The sequence below is a fragment of the Ascidia mentula genome, chromosome 3, assembly GCF_947561715.1.
Source record: "Ascidia mentula chromosome 3, kaAscMent1.1, whole genome shotgun sequence".
NCBI classification, from domain to species: Eukaryota; Metazoa; Chordata; class Ascidiacea; order Phlebobranchia; family Ascidiidae; genus Ascidia; species Ascidia mentula.
In genome coordinates, this window is record NC_138568.1 from 7,000,924 (window position 1) to 7,019,547 (window position 18,624).

An 18,624-nucleotide genomic window follows, 5' to 3' on the forward strand; every position below is an offset into this window, starting at 1 on the left:
CAACACGTGCTTGTCCGTTAGAACAAAAAAAACAAGTTTTCTAACGTTAAAAATATGCATGGAAGTAAGCTGTGTTATAATTTAGGAATATCTACAATTTCTTGGCATTACTTTAAAGACAAAAAACATCAAATTTCATATCGCAACAACGATGTGACTCCACCCTAGCACGAAGAAAACCTATTTTGCGTTGTGCTTGTTCAAGAAAAATCGTCATTACCCAGCATGTACAAGATATCACATATGTTTCATACGGGCAACGCTCACCCGAATGGCTCCATCAGATCGGCACGTTGAGAATAGTTTTCCGATTCCGAATCTTCCTTTCACTGCATTTCATTTCCAAAACCAATTTTCAAATACTGGCTGCAAGGTATCTAAGTCTTCATATATATGCAGTTAATGTGTGGGATAACCTCGCGGGTCTTACGATATGTACGTGGATTTGCAACATGTGCAGAAGTTCCACAACACTTGTGTTGTTTGACGTCATGTTATGGAGATTGGTGATCACAGCACCACCACATCGGCAAAGATGCTTTTTTTGTTATTCACGTGCTAGAGGAAGATTACTCACGTGCTAGAGGAAGAGGCAGCAAACATTGCAGAAGACACAACAATTACAACAAATTATTGTAAACTGCTGGAAAGATTGGAAAACGTGAGTTGACAAGCAGTGTCAACGTTCCCCTTTATTCTTTTGTGCCCCTCCGTGTTTCAGTGTAATTCACTTGTTGCGTTATACCTGATGAAGTCCCGCCGCATGGCAGACGAAACGTCGTAAGAATACCGTACGTTTATGCCAGAAGATCAGTACATTTTCAATTTTACCAAGCTAGCTGGCTAGAAATTTCAGAAACACTTATTTCTTCACCTTATATATTGTTTCTCAATCAAATTTTGTTCGGTTTGTGTCACGTGACTCCTTTCAGGAGGGATTCGGACATCTTTCAGCCATACAGCAGTGCATCACTTGTCTACCGAAAAATAAACCGCAATAAACCACCTATAAGTGACGAAGAATTGGACGCACTCATCAAGGAGAAAACAAACCTCGCTTTATGGGTTGTTTCAAACTGCCACGTAAACCAGGGAGCGGTCGATCGAATGACATACGCGACAAGAATGATGACAGCCGGCTTCAATCTCACATTCGGTGGAAAATGCAGTGGCAGCGAAGTTCGACAGGAGTTCAACAACACCAAGTTTAAGTTCTACTTGGCGTTTGAGAACAGCTGGGGGTGTAAGGATTACATCACTGAAAAATTTTGGATTAACTCCCTAGCAGCCAGGACTGTACCTGTTGTGCTCGGTGCTCCAAAAGCTGACTACAAAGCTGTGGCTCCTCCTAACTCCTTCATCTACGCTCAGGACTTCCCAACACCTGAAGATCTTGTAAAATATTTGGAATACTTGAATAGAAACAACAAGGAATATAAAAAGTATCTCAAGTGGATGACCCTGGACATCTCGGAAATGTCAGGTTTAAAACAAGAAACTGGGTTCTGCAAATTATGTTCGTATGTAAAGAACCTCAAAAAAAATGACGACGGTACGTTGTTGCCAGTCTCAACCACCTTGTCTCGCCATAACTTTTCTGTTCAATCTTGGTTTTTAGGAAAAGAAAATAAAGCATGTCTTTCTTGACCACTGTATGATATATCACCAGTAAAAAAAAAAATTTATTTCTTCGCCTAATTCGTCATACTGCATAACTTTTATCTCAAAAGATAAGCAATGTGACTTGTCATGTGATATGCAATGTTTCAACATATTAATTAAATAATTTGCTGTTTTTTTGCTAAATTGCAACCTTTTCCATGTTAACACAGCTTAGAACATACGGCGAGATTCAAGAGCATGGTTTGGAGTTTTATCTGTCTTCGAATTTTATTGACCACTTTCACAACAACAAAATATAATATAACGTCAGACACCCACAATGTTTTATACAAACATGTTTTTATCGGCTGATCTGATCCACACGATATCCTAAAAAGCGTTCATGTCAAACACTGGAAGATCGATTGTGATTAGCAAAAATTATTTGAACCTGGAATTCTTGTTTCGGGGTTTTGTCTAAAATCTTTATTTGCTTTAGTCATACTAGAACACAGACCCAATATAATTTGTGTGAGGATTATTTCATTCGCTTAACATACGAACGAAAATTTTGTTCCAGGAATATTTTAATCTTCTTGAAATGATTTTCATTAAGAAAGCAACAAATTTCAATAAAATATGAACGCATGTTGATAAGCAAAACTATGTCATGTTTGTCTCTTTATCGACATCCAGAGGTCAATTTGTGCTCGGAACACAATGTTTTTTTCCGGTAATAATTGTGATTTCAGGAACACAATTCAAAAACAAAAATGTGTTCGGTGTTCGTCACTGATTACTTTATTACGTCATCGTTATATTATAACAGAAAACACAGGTGGGCATTTCCCGCCAGCGAAACTTATTTCAATACCATTGGTTTAAATTATTGGTTAATAGCGCAACAGTTTGATTTACTGATACTGCAGTTAATTGTAAATGTGGTTTCATGACAAATTCACTACCATTTTATTGGCATTTTTTAACCACCGCTTGTTAAATTTTTGGTGCTATACCTGAAACGCAGTAAGACAGTTTTGCAAGCTTGAAATATTTCAGTTTTTATTTCACACAAGACAACATATATAGCAAAACCTGTACAGAACAAGAAAAGTGTACCAAACAGAATTTCACAACGGCAAATCGTAGAATATAAGGCAGTTTACGTGACAGTTTTCCGAAATATACCGATGACACAACAAAAAATCGAAAATGGTGTTTTCAAATGCAGACCATGACACGCAAAAATTGTCATCTTGACCAACTAAATAGGCAAAGAAATGTTTGTTGTTTTTCGTAATCAAAAATGTTTGTATTCCTAAAGGCTTTGACGTTGACATCTCGTTGCGATATCCTGGACAGATGCCTGTCCTTCAACAGATGCCTGTCCTTCAACAAATGCGACAAATGCCTGTCGTTCATCAGATGCCTGTTCTTCGACAGGTGCCTAAAACCTGGGACATTTCCGGTACATGCGTGGACAAAACCATCTGAGCGGCCGTCCAAAAGTCCCGTTTATATTCCAACCGTTGCGGCAGGGACCTGGCCATGAATATAAAACCTCATTTTTAATAGTCTCCTCCGTGGGATAAGCCTTGTCGCCAAGAGCTTTTAAAGCATACACAAAGTCCTTTATGCTTTCCTGTGGCAACTGCCGCCGGCCAAACAACATTGCGCGTGTTTCATGGAGTCGCGAGTGGTCAAAAGTTGAAAAACATTATTGTCGTTTCCCTGAACTAGCCAGCGGAGGTCATCATCAATTGATGTAAAAAAAAATGACGCTTCACTTCCTCACTAGCTTTCACGCTCTCACAGTAAGATTCAAACAAGGGAACAAACTGGCCAACACTTACACCAATCATCACTGCCCACGTTTGCCACGCAAGCGTGACTGCTCGGGCGTATAAAAACGAGTAAAATAGAAATAATTACAAATATATTATAAAAGGTGAGTGTGAAAAAGAAAAACATGTGAGTAAAAGTGAAGGTGAAGTGAAAATACAAAAAGAAAAAAAGCGTGTGAAAAACAAAACGAACGTTTACACATGCAGCATATGTCCTGCGGCTGAATAAAGTTTTTGGTTTCTTTTAATCACGTGTACACGTTTGGGTCGGTATTGCAGCGGCGGTATGGCGTGCACAGCAACCTACAAGCTGTTTAGCTTTCTGATAATTTTCATTTTGTTCACGTCGGCATATTACTCTATTACCGTGACTTACCCTGTCATGGATTGTATGCTAGATAGGAATAACTCAAATACATCAAGCAGTTTCATGGTGAGTGAATGTAGTTTAATTTTATATCAATATTAAAAACAAGTTTTATTCAATGAGAGCTGCAGACAAGTTTTATTCATATTTTTATGTTAAATTGCTCATTGAGGCGTTATAATCATTGATTTGGTCGTTTTGGTCGTTTTTTCATTCCCGAATAAAAAAATATCTTACTTTTTAATTTGAGACTTTTTAGGTTTGTTTCCATGTTGGGACTAGAATGATTCTATGTTCTGTCACAATGTTTAATTTTCAAACTTGCAACCATGGTCATGAGGATCAATTGACATCATTGATATATTTGTTGTTAGGAACACAGTTTAGTAACCCGGTGAAAGAAACCCGTGGGACTAATGGCTGCGTTTTTTAATGTAATCAATTTCAAAGGATATTGCGAGAAAATGCAATTCATGGATTATAAATTTTCACGGTTGTTTTGCTGATGTGAAATGATCGCAAAAAGTTTTGCTTTCATATTACTGTGCGGTTAAAAACGCGGCTTGGCCTTCGTATCAAGGCTACATCAAGAATTGTCTGCGTTGTAGCCTCTGGGCAAACGCATCGCCACTGACGTGTGTGTTGTGGCGTGTCCAGGATTAGGTATTTCTGCCAATTCACCACAAACTGAAATGGTCTCTGTCTGGCTAATTAGCCGACAAGACCGTCGTCGGTTACAAAGCTGCACTGACGAGTCCTGGTATTTCGAAGCAGCATGCACAGTTATCTGTGGCTCACTATTGTAATGTTGTTTACCGTGAATCTGTGTTTAAGAACAACACCTTTCAAGAACAAAGAATAGCGGTGAAAGTGTGCGAAAAAGGGAGGAGTTTAATTTAAAATAAAATAAAAATGTTTGCAATTATTTTTCCCTGTTGAACAGTAGCAAAATTGAAACAAGAAATTAGTTTTGCCAAACCTGTTTATTCATTGCCTAAAACTTTGTCCATTTATAATAGGAATTTGGAATAGCTACTTTTTTCCAAACATTTTTTCATTTCTACGAAAGTAAGAATTTTTTAAGAAAATTTCAAATTTAACATCTCCTGCATTTGCAGGAAACAAACGAAATTTTAAAATATTCGACGAATCAAAGTAACCCGGTGAGTTTAGCTAGGTCGTGCCTCCTACAACTATGTGCATAATTACACTCAACCTCCTTTTTATCTATTTAGTTATATATTGTTATGTGGTACCCACCGTTAGGAAAGAAAAAAGAGGATCGAATCTTGAAGAGCTGCGATGATTGCATCGTCACACAAAATCGATCCAAAGTAGATTTTATCGTTATAACATTGATATCAATTTGGCAAATGAGTGTGCTAAGCTCAACTTGACCCTTTGGCATGATTAAATTAATCCACCTAAATTCTCATTTTTTCTTGTCAGTTACGAAATTTTTATGTGAAACACTGCCACTTGATTCTTTTCTTTTGCTCTATGTGGTGCTACCTGTTAGTGTTTCACATAAAAATAGCTAGCTTCGAATTGAATAGGACTTTAATCCAAAACATAGGAGCGAAAACACAGTAAAGTTCAAACTATTGCTATAATACCGACAAAAGCATATTGTTTTATGGCAGTTTTACGTTTGTCGTTACAGTTGGATGGAGATGGTGTTAAAATGGTTGTAATGCACTTTGCCCAATATAATTCCACCGATCTGCCACAGACAAGGTGATATAATTATGGCGCTGTTGTGTGTTTGAGGTTTTATGTCATAAATATATTAAAAAAGTGTTTTGTAGGGTAAACTTTCAAATTTAGGTGTAAGCAAGTTATGTAATGGTATCAACTTAATCAAGCTACTCTGGCAGGTTGTCGATCGGGCAAAGTAAAAGTAACGAAATTTAATTTTCTATAGACAAACCAACAGCCTACTATCTGCGGGGATAGATATATTTAAACTTGGCAAACCTATATACACATTTCACATTAAGTAAAATATTTTAATTTCCCAATTTAAGTACATTAATGATATTGATGTCCACATTGATGTTTTTATTGCGGATAAATGCGTTCGATAGATTTCCAATAACTCTTTAAAAATACTCCTTTTACTTTTAAATTGTTTAGAATTGTTTACTTTCAAACTTGCCGGATTGCCTATTGTTTCCGGTTGTATGAAGTGCGGTAACAGAAAAGTTTTATTTTAGAGAGAAAAACCATTTGTACGCTTGGTGGAGTATGGAAAGCTCACTGACTCTGCACAATCGAAAATATTTTGAATCCGAACATGTGGATGGAATATTTAATATTTCTTTAACGTACAGGTAAGCGTTTTACTGCTGGGACAACGTTTCTCGCCAAAGAACTTTTTTTTAACAGATTGCAATTCACATCTTAATGTATTTCAAGCACCAAGTTAGCTGGGTAGTAATTTCAGAAAAACTTGCTTTTTTCTACACCTTACATATTGTTTCTCAATCAAGTTTTGTTCGGTTTGTGTCACGTGACTCCTTTCAGGAGGGATTCGGACATCTTTCAGCCATACGGCAGTGTATCATATGTCTACCGACAAATAAACCGTGATAAAACACCTATAAGTGACGAAGAATTGGACGCACTCATCAAGGAGAAAACGAACCTCGCTTTATGGGTTGTTTCAAACTGCCACCTAAACCAGGGAGCGGTCGATCGAATGACATACGCGACAAGAATGATGGCAGCCGGCTTCAATCTCACATTCGGTGGAAAATGCAGTGGCAGCGAAGTTCGACAGGAGTTCAACAACACCAAGTTTAAGTTCTACTTGGCGTTTGAGAACAGCTGGGGGTGTAAGGATTACATCACTGAAAAATTTTGGATTAACTCCCTAGCAGCCAGGACTGTACCTGTTGTGCTCGGTGCTCCAAAAGCTGACTACAAAGCTGTGGCTCCTCCTAACTCCTTCATCTACGCTCAGGACTTCCCATCACCTGAAGATCTTGTAAAATATTTGGAATACTTGAACAGAAACAACAAGGAATATAAAAAGTATCTCAAGTGGATGACTCTGGACATATCGGAAATGTCAGGTTTAAAAAAAGAAACTGTGTTCTGCAAATTATGTTCGTATGTAAAGAACCTCAAAAAAAATGACGACGGTACGTTGTTACCAGTCTCCACATCTTTGTCTCGCCATAACTTTTCTGTTCAATCTTGGTTTTTAGGAAAAGAAAATAAAGCATGTCTTTCTTGACCACTGTATGATATATCACCAGTAAAAAAATAATTTATTTCTTCGCCTGATTCGTTATACTGCATAACTTTTTCTCAAAAGATAAGCAATGTTTCATCATATTAATTAAATAATTTGCTCTTTTTTTACCAAATTGCAACCTTTTCCATGTTAACACTGCTCAGAATATACGGCGAGATTCAAGAGCATGGTTTGGAGTTTTATCTGTCTTCGAATTTTATTGACCACTTTTACAACAACAAAATATAATAAAACGTCAGACACCCACAATGTTTGATACAAACATGTTTTATCGGCTGATCTGATCCACACGATAACCTAAAAAGCGTTCATGTCAGACACTGGAAGATCGATTGTGATTAGCAAAATTATTTGAACCTGGAATTCTTGTTTCGGGGTTTTGTCTAAAATCTTTATTTGCTTTAGTCATACTAGAACACAGACCCAATATAATTGGTGTGAGGATTATTTCATTCGCTTAACATACGAACGAAAATTTTGTTCCAGGAATATTTTAATCTTCTTGAAATGATTTTCATTAAGAAAGCAACAAATTTCAATAAAATATGAACGCATGTTGATAAGCAAAAACTATGTCATGTTTGTCTCTTTATCGACATCCAGTGGTCAATTTGTGCTCGGAACACAATGTTTTTTTCCTGTAATAACTGTGGTTTCAGGAACACAACTCAAAAACAAAAATGTGTTCGGTCTTTGTCGGTGATTACTTTATTACGTCATCGTTATATTATAACAGAAAACACAGTTGGGCATTTCCCGCTAGCGAAACTTATTTCAATACCATCAGTTTAAATTATTGGTTATTAGCGCTACAGTTTGATTTACTGATACTGCAGTTAATTGTAAATGTGGTTTCATGACAAATTCACTACCATTTTATTGGCATTTTTTAACCACGGCTTGTTAAATTTTTGGTGCTATACCTGAAACGCAGTAAGACAGTTTTGCAAGCTTGAAATATTTCAGTTTTTATTTCACACAAGACAACATATATAGCAAAACCTGTACAGAACAAGAAAGGTGTACCAAACAGAATTTCACAACGGCAAATCGTACACTATAAGGCAATGTACGTGACAGTTTTCCGAAATATAACGATGACACAATAAAAAATCAAAAATGGTGTTTTCAAATGCAGACCATGACACGCAAAAATTGTCATTTTGACCATCTAAATAGGCAAAGAAATGTTTGTCGTGTTTCGTAATCAAAAAGGTTTGTATTCCTAAAGGCTTTGAGGATGACATCTCGTTGCGGTATCCTGGACAGATGTCTGTCCTTCAACAGATGCCTGTCCTTCGACAAATGCCTGTCCTTCATCAGATGCCTGTTTTTCGACAGATGTCTGTCCTTCAACAGATGCCTGTTTTTCGACAAATGCCTGTCCTTCATCAGATGCCTGTCCTTCAACAGATGCCTGTTCTTCGACAGGTGACTGTACAGATTTCTGTGGTGGAACAGAGACTTCATTTTGCTCTGTGGGCGAGCAACACTTGTCCCTTAACCACTGGCATACAGATTCGTAAACATCTACAACCAAGTCCCACAACAGTAGGACAACTAGAGACCCCAAGAAGTAAATAATCGTGGATACGAACGCCAACCAAAATGGGGTGTTCTTCGACCAAGTGTCTGGATCGACTCCAGTCTCTATGTCCAGCCAGAGTGAAGCAAAAGCGAAGCTGAAGAGACCACCTGCGCAGCATGAATTACGATAAAAACGTATATTGATAAATGTAACCTTCGAGAAACATATATTACTCTATATTAAATCGAAATGTTATTATTTGCACAAATCAGCTCAGAATTTCAAATGCGGACATTTATATGTAATGGAAAATTATGTTTTTTATGGTAAGTCCAAATATACCGGGGACAAGCGTACTTTTGATTATCTTCAAAACATAAAGACATGATCGTGCCATATGGGCCCTACAAAATGCCTCACCGCTTAACAGGACGAAGAACTTGGATGAAAACTGTACTTCTTTGCATGGCAGAGCGCAAAAGCCGAGCACAATAAGCACAAGACTAATGAACCAGCACGTCAACCACCCACAAAATATTACTCCTGAAAAGGCGTGCATCGAATGGCAGTGAGCACCTGAAAAGGAAAATCAGTTGAAAAAAACCGTAGAATTATAAAGTCAAAAACGTAGATAATTTTCGATAATTTTGGCTTTAACCAGAGGTTTCCAATATATGCATATAGTGCGTCGCGATCCATTCGTCCATTGTTTGAATGTTGTTTGGCCGTCGTAAGCTCACTTGCAAGTTTTGAACGAATTTTATATCTATAACAATCTGTGTGATCTTGTAGCTGTTGCATTAATAAAAAATGAACATCGAAAGCGAATTAGTCCCTACAAAAAGTTTGAAGAATTTCTGTGGTATGTTTTGTTGGGGATGAGTGCATCACTGGTTCATGAAAGTTCCTCTGCATTAGACTATTTTCTTCGCTATGAAAACAACGCTTTAACTTACTTCGTTTATGCACAGGGATATCTTCAATCATTTTCCAGCCAGGCAAACACACAGCTATCCATTGAAATAGTGAACAAATGACAAAGAAGACAAATCCTGTCCGATTCCGAGCTGCTTCACTATCCGATAAAATTTGAAGAATTTTGTCTCCAACTTTAGTTTGTTCGTCATTGGCAAGGTCCACGTCTCCATTTGTCTTTCAGACAAATTTGAAAAGTTGTTAGGTACACCCACAATGTTTCAGTACATCCAAACAGGAAAATTTTTACCCAAGCAAAAACTCTTAATTACAGCGCTTGCTTAATTACAAGTGCACTTTTTTGCATCTCTGTGTGTTACATTACTTACATTTTCCACCTGATACAGCTCCACGCTGGCTCCAGCAATACAACAACATGCCGCAAACATGGCACATGTTAAGCAGAGTGTCATATCAGCGATGTAAAGATTGTATACAATCGAATATACAATAGTGCAAATGAGGAACAAAAGGCCTGTTGTAAAAGGTTCGAGTTAATCGACATTTTTGGAAAGTTTGTTCAGTACAATTATGCGAATAAATAAATCCATGTGTATTCTTGTAGGATTTCTAGGGCGAACGCCAATATAAGATATACATCTGTACGGTACAACGTTGTATATAATTTGCAATCATAGTATAGTATACTGTAACATAATAATTGATAATTAAATGTACAAAAATATAAGTGCACAACTTTATGTTTTGCAGCAAGTAAATGCAGCGTTGAAGCCACGGCTACTTATTTCTTTACACTTTTGTGCCAAGCAAAGAGGCCATGTTCGGTAAATTTGAGAGGTGGAAACTATTTTTTTCACTTTAAGCCGAAGTGGTTGGAGTTGTTAGAAACTCCCTGTAAAGACCCTCATTGAGGTCACCAACATTTTGTTTACACACTGTGTTCACTTAAACCAACCAGTTGCAATTTTTCCGATGGAATAGGAACATTTGGAAGAAAGAAATGTCCATATCTTGTTTGTGTTGTTGGGTGCCTGTTTAAATAACAGTTTAATCATGAGGAGAGATTACTTCCATTGGCTAGAGGCAAACATTATTTGGAATACATACTGATAAATATTTTAAAATTCCAACCAATTTTGCGTGAAATGACAGTCAAACTTTATTAAATGCTTGATAACGTTGTCCACAGGCATTGAAAAAAATCGTTAAAAAAAAGCTATTGCTGCGCAATTTAAATATAAGATACCTGTTGCACTACCGCATTGCCATTCGCGTTTGTTGGCGGACTGTGTATTTCAGCGATTGTTGAACAAAACGCCAGAGGTAGTCGAGCAACAAGATAAAAAATTCCAACACACATCGTCATTCGCTTGGCATCTGGTTTTATATCTGTAAAATATATTGCTTAGGTTGAAAGGTGGTTAAAGCTGTTGATTTTGAATGAATTATATGAATCTTGCTAGGAAACCTACCATCATTTGGTTCAAAGTTTGTTCTTGGTAAACTGGTAAATAAGTTGGACAGGCCCCTATACGAGAAAGGGGTCAGGCGTCCGCAAAGCACAAGGCTCTGAGGTGTGGATGAATATCAAAATGGGCTCATGAACACTTTTGTTAGCATTGAAACTTAGGGAGTTCTACCGCAAAGTTTTGCAATCTCACATTATCTCCAAATGAAGTAGCCTTAAAGCGGCACTTTTTTTTTCAAGGCCCCTGAGGTTATTATGTAATAATAGCATGGTAGTGGCTGTAAACACCGTTGTTGAGTCATCGCGCTTCAATAGCAACTGTAACGGATAAACCTTAACAATATACATTTCAAACCAACTCACATTGTCCTGTGGATATGTTGCAGGGTCGGTTGCCGAACACGTTGTAAAACATGCTGACTGGCTCCAAATTACGTCGAATCGGAACAAAGAAAACGGCGATTAGAACTGCTACCTCAGTAACATACAGCACGTACCGAAGCAAATCAAACAAGTCCTCATTTGATAAAATTGTCTTAATCATAAGAACAAGCTGGACAAGCAGAACGGCCCCATATAGACCGGCTGTTACCCAGCCAAAGGTTAACGGCAGACCCGGTTGCAATGTGTTTTTGTCAATACCCTTGTATAAATCCGAGGTGAAGGCGGATATGGCGAATATATAGCCGCCACCTGTAAAACCAGAAAGAGCTTAAACATCGTAAAAAGTAAAATACAAACGCTTACGAACTTACAGGTCATTATAAGTGTAAACTTGTAAGACCTTCGGAACAACAAAGAAAGCCATTCTTTGCAATTAAACACATCCTTTTCCCTCAAAATGTTTAGTAAGGCAAGAGCAACACTAACACAGGATAAGATGAACGTAGCAATCACTATTCCCGAAAATACCCTCGTGGTTTTGCGTTGACTTGCTAAAAAACAAAAGCTCAGTGAATAAGTGGTTAAAACAGAAGCTCAGTTATTGCAAAAGAATCCACATTTCCTCTTAGAACGCTTACGTTTCACTTCCACATTATTACATGGCAACTTCAGACGTAGTACGTCCTCGTATTATACGAACCTCGTATTGTCAGAGCTCTTCTACAAACCAATTTAAAACTTTCTTAGGCGTCTGTTTAAGTTGGTCTGTCTGTTACTTAAACCTTTCTTCATCGGCATGGACCGATCAGTAGGCAGTGATGCAGCCTACAGCATATCGCGACACAAAACAGAAATAGCAAATGTTTCAGCAAACGTCATTCAAGCAACTTTGCCAAATACCAACACTCTCAAAAGTCGCCATTTCCTTTATATACGATAAAAATAATTTTGACGTGACATGACATGAATATTCACCTCACGTTTTTGTATCAACCTGAACAACGGCAATTTGTCAAATAACGTTTCTCACCTCATTCCCATCATCCTTTTCTCCAACCATGTAAACCAAAACGAAAACATTGGTGTTTATAATTAGGTCTACAAAGTATCTGAGTAATAACATCACTTACAAGTAGTGATGTCTTGCGCCGGATCCGGGTACCCGGACCCGGCCGGATATTGACCAATTTTCAATACCCGTACCCGGCCGGATAATACACTTGATTTTACCGGATAGTTGGGAAAGCATTTTTGTCCTAAAAAACGGACAAACATTCGCAAATTACACGTTTTTTGGGACCCGGTCTGTGAAACTCGCCGACTTCCGACTTTTCGGATGTTTGTTATTAAGGTTTTTTCTTGACGTCCTATATCATATTATTAAATACCCACGTTTATTTCTTCCACTCATGATAAGCTAACCTAAACATAGCATTCTGTTTGGCAATCAAACATTTTTGCCATACCGATAAAATACACGAATCGGTGTTAACAAACTGCCGGATCCAAATTATCCGGCCGAATTTGATTGATAACTATCCGGATCCGGCCGGGTCGGATAATTTGCAACTGGGAACATCACTACTTACAAGGCCCTTTCATAGGGATTGGTGCAGCACGTGCTTGTCTGTTAGAAAAAAAACAAGTTTTCTAACGTTAAAAATATGCATGGGAGTAAGCTGTGTTATAATTTAGGAATGTCTACAATAAGTTCTTGGCATTACTTTAAGGACAAAAAACATCCAATTTCATATCACAACAACGATGTGACTGCTCCCAAGCACAAAGAAAACCTATTTTGCGTTGTGCTTGTTCAAGAAAAATCGTCACAACCCAGCATTGTACAAGATATCACATATGTTTTATACGTGCCACGCTCACCCGAATGGCTCCATCAAATCGGCACGTTGAGAATAGTTTTCCGATTCCGAATCTTCCTTTCACTGCATTTCATTTCCAAACCCAATTTTCAAATACTGGCTCCAAGGTATCTAAGTCTTCATATATATACAGTAATTGTGTGGAATAACCTCGCGAGTCTTACGATATGTACGTGGATTTGCAACATGTGCAGAAGTTCCACAACACTTGTGTTGTTTGACGTCATGTCATGGAGATTGGTGATCACAGCACCACCACATCGGCAAAGATGCTTTTTTTGTTATTAATCACACGATTCGATTCGTTGACCAACAGACGGAGTGCAGGGAGAATTGGATTTTACGTGATCCCGAATGGTTTGGTACGGAAGCCAAACTTTTCATACCGATATGATATGGTTGCATTATTCATCCTTCTTTCCTTCAGCAATAAACCCACCATACACTTGTCTTGTCATAAACTTTGTCGTAAGGGATAGTTTGTGACAATTCGTCTGAAACAGACCATTATGTATTTTGATAAAGGTTATCGTATTGCTTCTCACCCACAACGATTCGACACAAGGGAGTCGTAACAAGTTACGTCGGTATCCAAACATTCTCATTTCCCACATACACAGTGTCCCCACAGCCTGAAAGTCTGAAAGGAGTTTTGGGCGACATAAAACCGTATCTGGCAACCTATATTATTGAAGATGATTCTAAACCTTAGATTATAATATTCTGATGTAACTAATGGATTTATACTGTTGGTATTAAACTACATTGAATAAAAGTTGCGCAAAAGAACACTGCACACAAGCAATTACACTAGAGTCAACCGATAAATAAGTAATGTCCTAAAGTATTGTGGAATGCAGCAAGTAACAGGTATAATATCGTTGACATTGTTCAAAATTACATTTGTTCAAAAAATTACACATTTGACATTGTTAAAAAAAAAAAGGTATTTAGGTGTGGAGAAAAATTAGACCAATCATTATATAATGAACTTTCGGATGATACTTGAGCCGTCGCATGCAGCTTATGCCCTGCGGCTGAATAAAGTTTTTGGTTTGTTTTAATCACGTGTTTGTGTCAGTATTGCACCGGCGGTATGGCGTACACAGCCACCTACAAGCTGTGTGGTTTTCTGTTAATTTTCACTTTGTTCACGTCGGCATATTATTCTGTTGCCGTGCGTTACCCTGTCATGGATTGGATGCGAGAGAGAAATAACTCAAATACTTCAAGCAGTTTCATGGTGAGTGGATCCTATGTAGTTTAATTTTATATCAATATTAAAAACAACTTTTATTCATAATTTTCTGTTAAATTGCTGATTGAAGCGTTATAGTCATTGATACATTTGGTCATGTTTTCATTCCCGAATAAATATTTATCTTGCTTTTTAGTTAAGACTTTTTAGGTTTGTTTCCATGTTGGGACTAGAATGATTCTGTGTTCTGTCACAATGTTTAATTTTCAAACTTGCAACCATGGTCATGAGGATCAATTGCCATCATTGATACATTTGTAGGAACTCAGTTTAGTAATCCGGTAAGAGAAACCCGTGGGACTATTGACTGCGTTTTTTAATGTAATCAATTTCAAAGGATGCTGCGAGAAAATGAAATTCATGGTTTATAAATTTCCACGGTTGTTTTGCTGATGCGAAATGATCGCAAAACGTGGCTTGGCCTCGTATCAAGGCTACATCAAGTGGCTTGGCCTCGTATCAAGGCTACATCAAGAATTGTCTGCGTTGTAGCCTCTGGGCAAACGCATCGCCACTGACGTGTGTGTTGTGGCATGTCCAGGATTAGGTATTTCTGCCAATTCACCACAAAGTGAAATGGTCTCTGTCTGGCTAATTAGCCGACAAGACCGTCGTCAGTTACAAGCTGCACTTATGAGACTGGTAGTTCGAAGCAGCATGCACAGTTATCTGTGGCTCACTATTGTAATGTTGTTTACCGTGAATCCGTGTTTAAGAACAACACCTTTCAAGAACAAAGAACAGCGGTGAAAGTGTGCGAAAAAGGGAGGAGTTTAATTTAAAATAAAATAAAAATGTTTGCAATTATTTTTCCCTGTTGAACAGTAGCAAAATTGAAACAAGAAATTAGTTTTGCCAAACCTGTTTATTCATTGCCCAAAACCTTGTCCATTTATAATTGGAATTTGGAATAGTTACTTTTTTCCAAAAATTTTTTCATTACTACGAAAGCAAGAATTTTTTAAGAAAATTTCAAATTTAACATCTCCTGCATTTGCAGGAAACAAACGAAATTTTAAAATATTCGACGAATCAAAGTAACCCGGTGAGTTTAGCTAAGTCGTGCCTCCTACAACTATGTGCATTATTACACTCAGTCTCCTTTTTATCTATTTAGGTATATATTGTTATGTGGTACCCACTGTTTGGAATGAAAAAAGAGGATCGAACCTTGAAGCACTGCGGTGATTGCATCGTCACACAAAATCGATCCAAAGTAGATTTTACCGTTATAACATTGATATTAATTTGGCAAATGAGTGTGCTATGCTCAACTTGACCCTTTGCCATGATTAAAATAATTCACCTAAATTCTCATTTTTTCTTGTCAGTTACGAAATTTTTATGTGAAACACTGCCACTTGCTAATTCTTTTCTTTTGCTCTATGTGGTGCTACCTGTTAGTGTTTCACATAAAAATAGCTGGCTGCGAATTGAATAGGACTTTAATCCAAAACATAGGAGCGAAAACACAGTAAAGTTCAAACTATTGCTATAATACCGACAAAAGCATATTGTTTTAGGGCAGTTTTTCGTTTGTCGTTACAGTTGGATGGAGATGGTGTTAAAATGGTTGTAATACACTTTGCCCAATATAATTCCACCGATCTGCCACAGACAAGGTGATATAATTATGGCGCTGTTGCGTGTTTGAGGTTTTATGTCATAAATATATTAAAAGTGTTTTGTAGGGTAAACTTTCACATTTAGGTGTAAGCAAGTTATGTAATGGTATTTACTTAATCAAGCTACTCTGGCAGGTTGTCGATCGAACAAAGTAAAAGTAACGAAATTTAATTTTCTATAAACAAACCAACAACCTACTGTCTGCGGGGATAGCTATTTTTAAACTTGGCAAACCTATGTACACATTTCATATAGAGTAAAATATCTTACTTTCCTAATTGAAGTGAATTAATGATATTGATGTCCACATTGATGTTTTTATTGCGGATACATGCGATCGATAGATTTCCAAAAACTCTTTTAACCCTTTTCACTTTTCAATTGTTCACAATTGTTTACTTTTAAACTTGCCGGATTGTCCATTGTTTCCGGTTGTATGATGTGTGGTAAACAGAAAAGTTTTATTTCAGAGAGAAAAACCATTTGTACGCTTGGTGGACTATGGAAAGCTCACTGACTCTGCGCAATCGAAAATATTTTGAATCCGAACATGTGGATGGAATATTTAATATTTCTTTAACGTACAGGTAAGCGTTTTACTGGGACAATGTTTCTCGCCTATGAACTTTTTTATACAGATCGCATTTCACATGTTATTGTATTTCAAGTTTACCAAGTTAGCTGGCTAGTAATTTCAGAAACACTTGATTTTTTCTTCACCTTACATAATGTTTCTCAATCAAGTTTTGTTCGGTTTGTGTCACGTGACTCTTTTCAGGAGGGATTCGGACATCTTTCAGCCATACGGCAGTGTATCATATGTTTACCGACAAATAAACCGTGATAAAACACCTATAAGTGACGAAGAATTGGACGCACTCATCAAGGAGAAAACGAACCTCGCTTTATGGGTTGTTTCAAACTGCCACGTAAACCAGGGGGCGGTCGATCGAATGACATACGCGACAAGAATGATGACAGCCGGCTTCAATCTCACATTCGGTGGAAAATGCAGTGGCAGCGAAGTTCGACAGGAGTTCAACAACACCAAGTTTAAGTTCTACTTGGCGTTTGAGAACAGCTGGGGGTGTAAGGATTACATCACTGAAAAATTTTGGATTAACTCCCTAGCAGCCAGGACTGTACCTGTTGTGCTCGGTGCTCCAAAAGCTGACTACAAAGCTGAGGCTCCTCCTAACTCCTTCATCTACGCTCAGGACTTCCCATCACCTGAAGATCTTGTAAAATATTTGGAATACTTGAACAGAAACAACAAGGAATATAAAAAGTATCTCAAGTGGGTGACTCTGGACATATCGGAAATGTCAGGTTTAAAACAAGAAACTAGGTTCTGCAAAATATGTTCGTATGTAAAGAACCTCAAAAAAAATGACGACGGTACATTGTTGCCAGTCTCAACCACCTTGTCTCGCCATAACTTTTCTGTTCAATCTTGGTTTTTAGGAAAAGAAAATAAAGCATGTCTTTCTTGACCACTGTATGATATATCACCAGTAAAAAAAATAATTTATTTCTTCGCCTAATTCGTCATACTGCATAACTTTTATCTCAAAAGATAAGCAATGTGACTTGTCATGTGATATGCAATGTTTCAACATATCAATTAAATAATTTGCTCTTTTTTTACCAAATTGCAACCTTTTCCATGTTAACACTGCTCAGAATATACGGCGAGATTCAAGAGCATGGTTTGGAATTTTATCTGTCTTCGAATTTTATTGACCACTTTTACAACAACAAAATATAATATAACGTCAGACACCCACAATGTTTTATACAAACATGTTTTATCGGCTGATCTGATCTTACACGATAACCTAAAAAGCGTTCATGTCAGACACTGCAAGAGACTGATTGTGATTAGCAAATTTTACTTAAACCTTGAATTCTTGTTTTGAGGTGTTGTCTAAAATCTTTATTTGCTTTAGTCTTACTAGAACACAGACCCAATATAATTGGTGTGAGGATTATTTCATTCGCTTAACATACGAACGAAAATTTTGTTCCAGGAATATTTTAATCTTCTTGAAATGATTTTCATTAAGAAAGCAACAAATTACAATAAAATATGAACGCATGTTGATAAGCAAAACTATGTCATGTTTGTCTCTTTATCGACATCCAGTGGTCAATTTGTGCTCGAAACACAATGTTTTTTTCCGGTAATAACTGTGGTTTCAGGAACACAACTCAAAAACAAAAATGTGTTCGGTGTTCGTCACTGATTACTTTGTTACATCATCGTTATATTAAAACAGAAAACACAGTTGGGCATTTCCCGCTAGCGAAACTTATTTTAATACCATCAGTTTAAATTATTGGTTATTAGCGCTACAGTTTGATTTACTGATACTGCAGTTAATTGTAAATGTGGTTTCATGACAAATTCACTACCATTTTATTGGCATTTTTTAACCACGGCTTGTTAAATTTTTGGTGCTATACCTG

At 37.3% G+C, this 18,624-nt stretch overlaps 2 protein-coding genes across 2 annotated transcripts; one reads left to right on the forward strand and one right to left on the reverse strand.

The window, feature by feature from the left end:
* Positions 1-9,957: 9,957 nt before the first annotated feature.
* Positions 9,958-11,911, reverse strand: LOC145894122 (uncharacterized). Its single transcript, XM_082982591.1, has 4 exons — positions 11,763-11,911; positions 11,371-11,700; positions 10,786-10,928; positions 9,958-10,053 (listed from the first exon to the last, which is right to left on the reverse strand). Exons 1-4 carry the CDS (start codon positions 11,767-11,769, stop codon positions 9,988-9,990), a joined length of 546 nt encoding a protein of 181 aa, XP_082838717.1. The 5' UTR covers positions 11,770-11,911; the 3' UTR covers positions 9,958-9,987.
* Positions 11,912-14,367: 2,456 nt separating this feature from the next.
* Positions 14,368-17,648, forward strand: LOC145895472 (4-galactosyl-N-acetylglucosaminide 3-alpha-L-fucosyltransferase FUT6-like). Its single transcript, XM_082984279.1, has 8 exons — positions 14,368-14,514; positions 15,022-15,213; positions 15,530-15,574; positions 15,647-15,745; positions 16,078-16,151; positions 16,626-16,742; positions 16,934-17,484; positions 17,620-17,648. The coding sequence occupies exons 1-8, from the start codon at positions 14,368-14,370 to the stop codon at positions 17,646-17,648; spliced, it is 1,254 nt and encodes a 417-aa protein (XP_082840405.1).
* Positions 17,649-18,624: the final 976 nt, after the last annotated feature.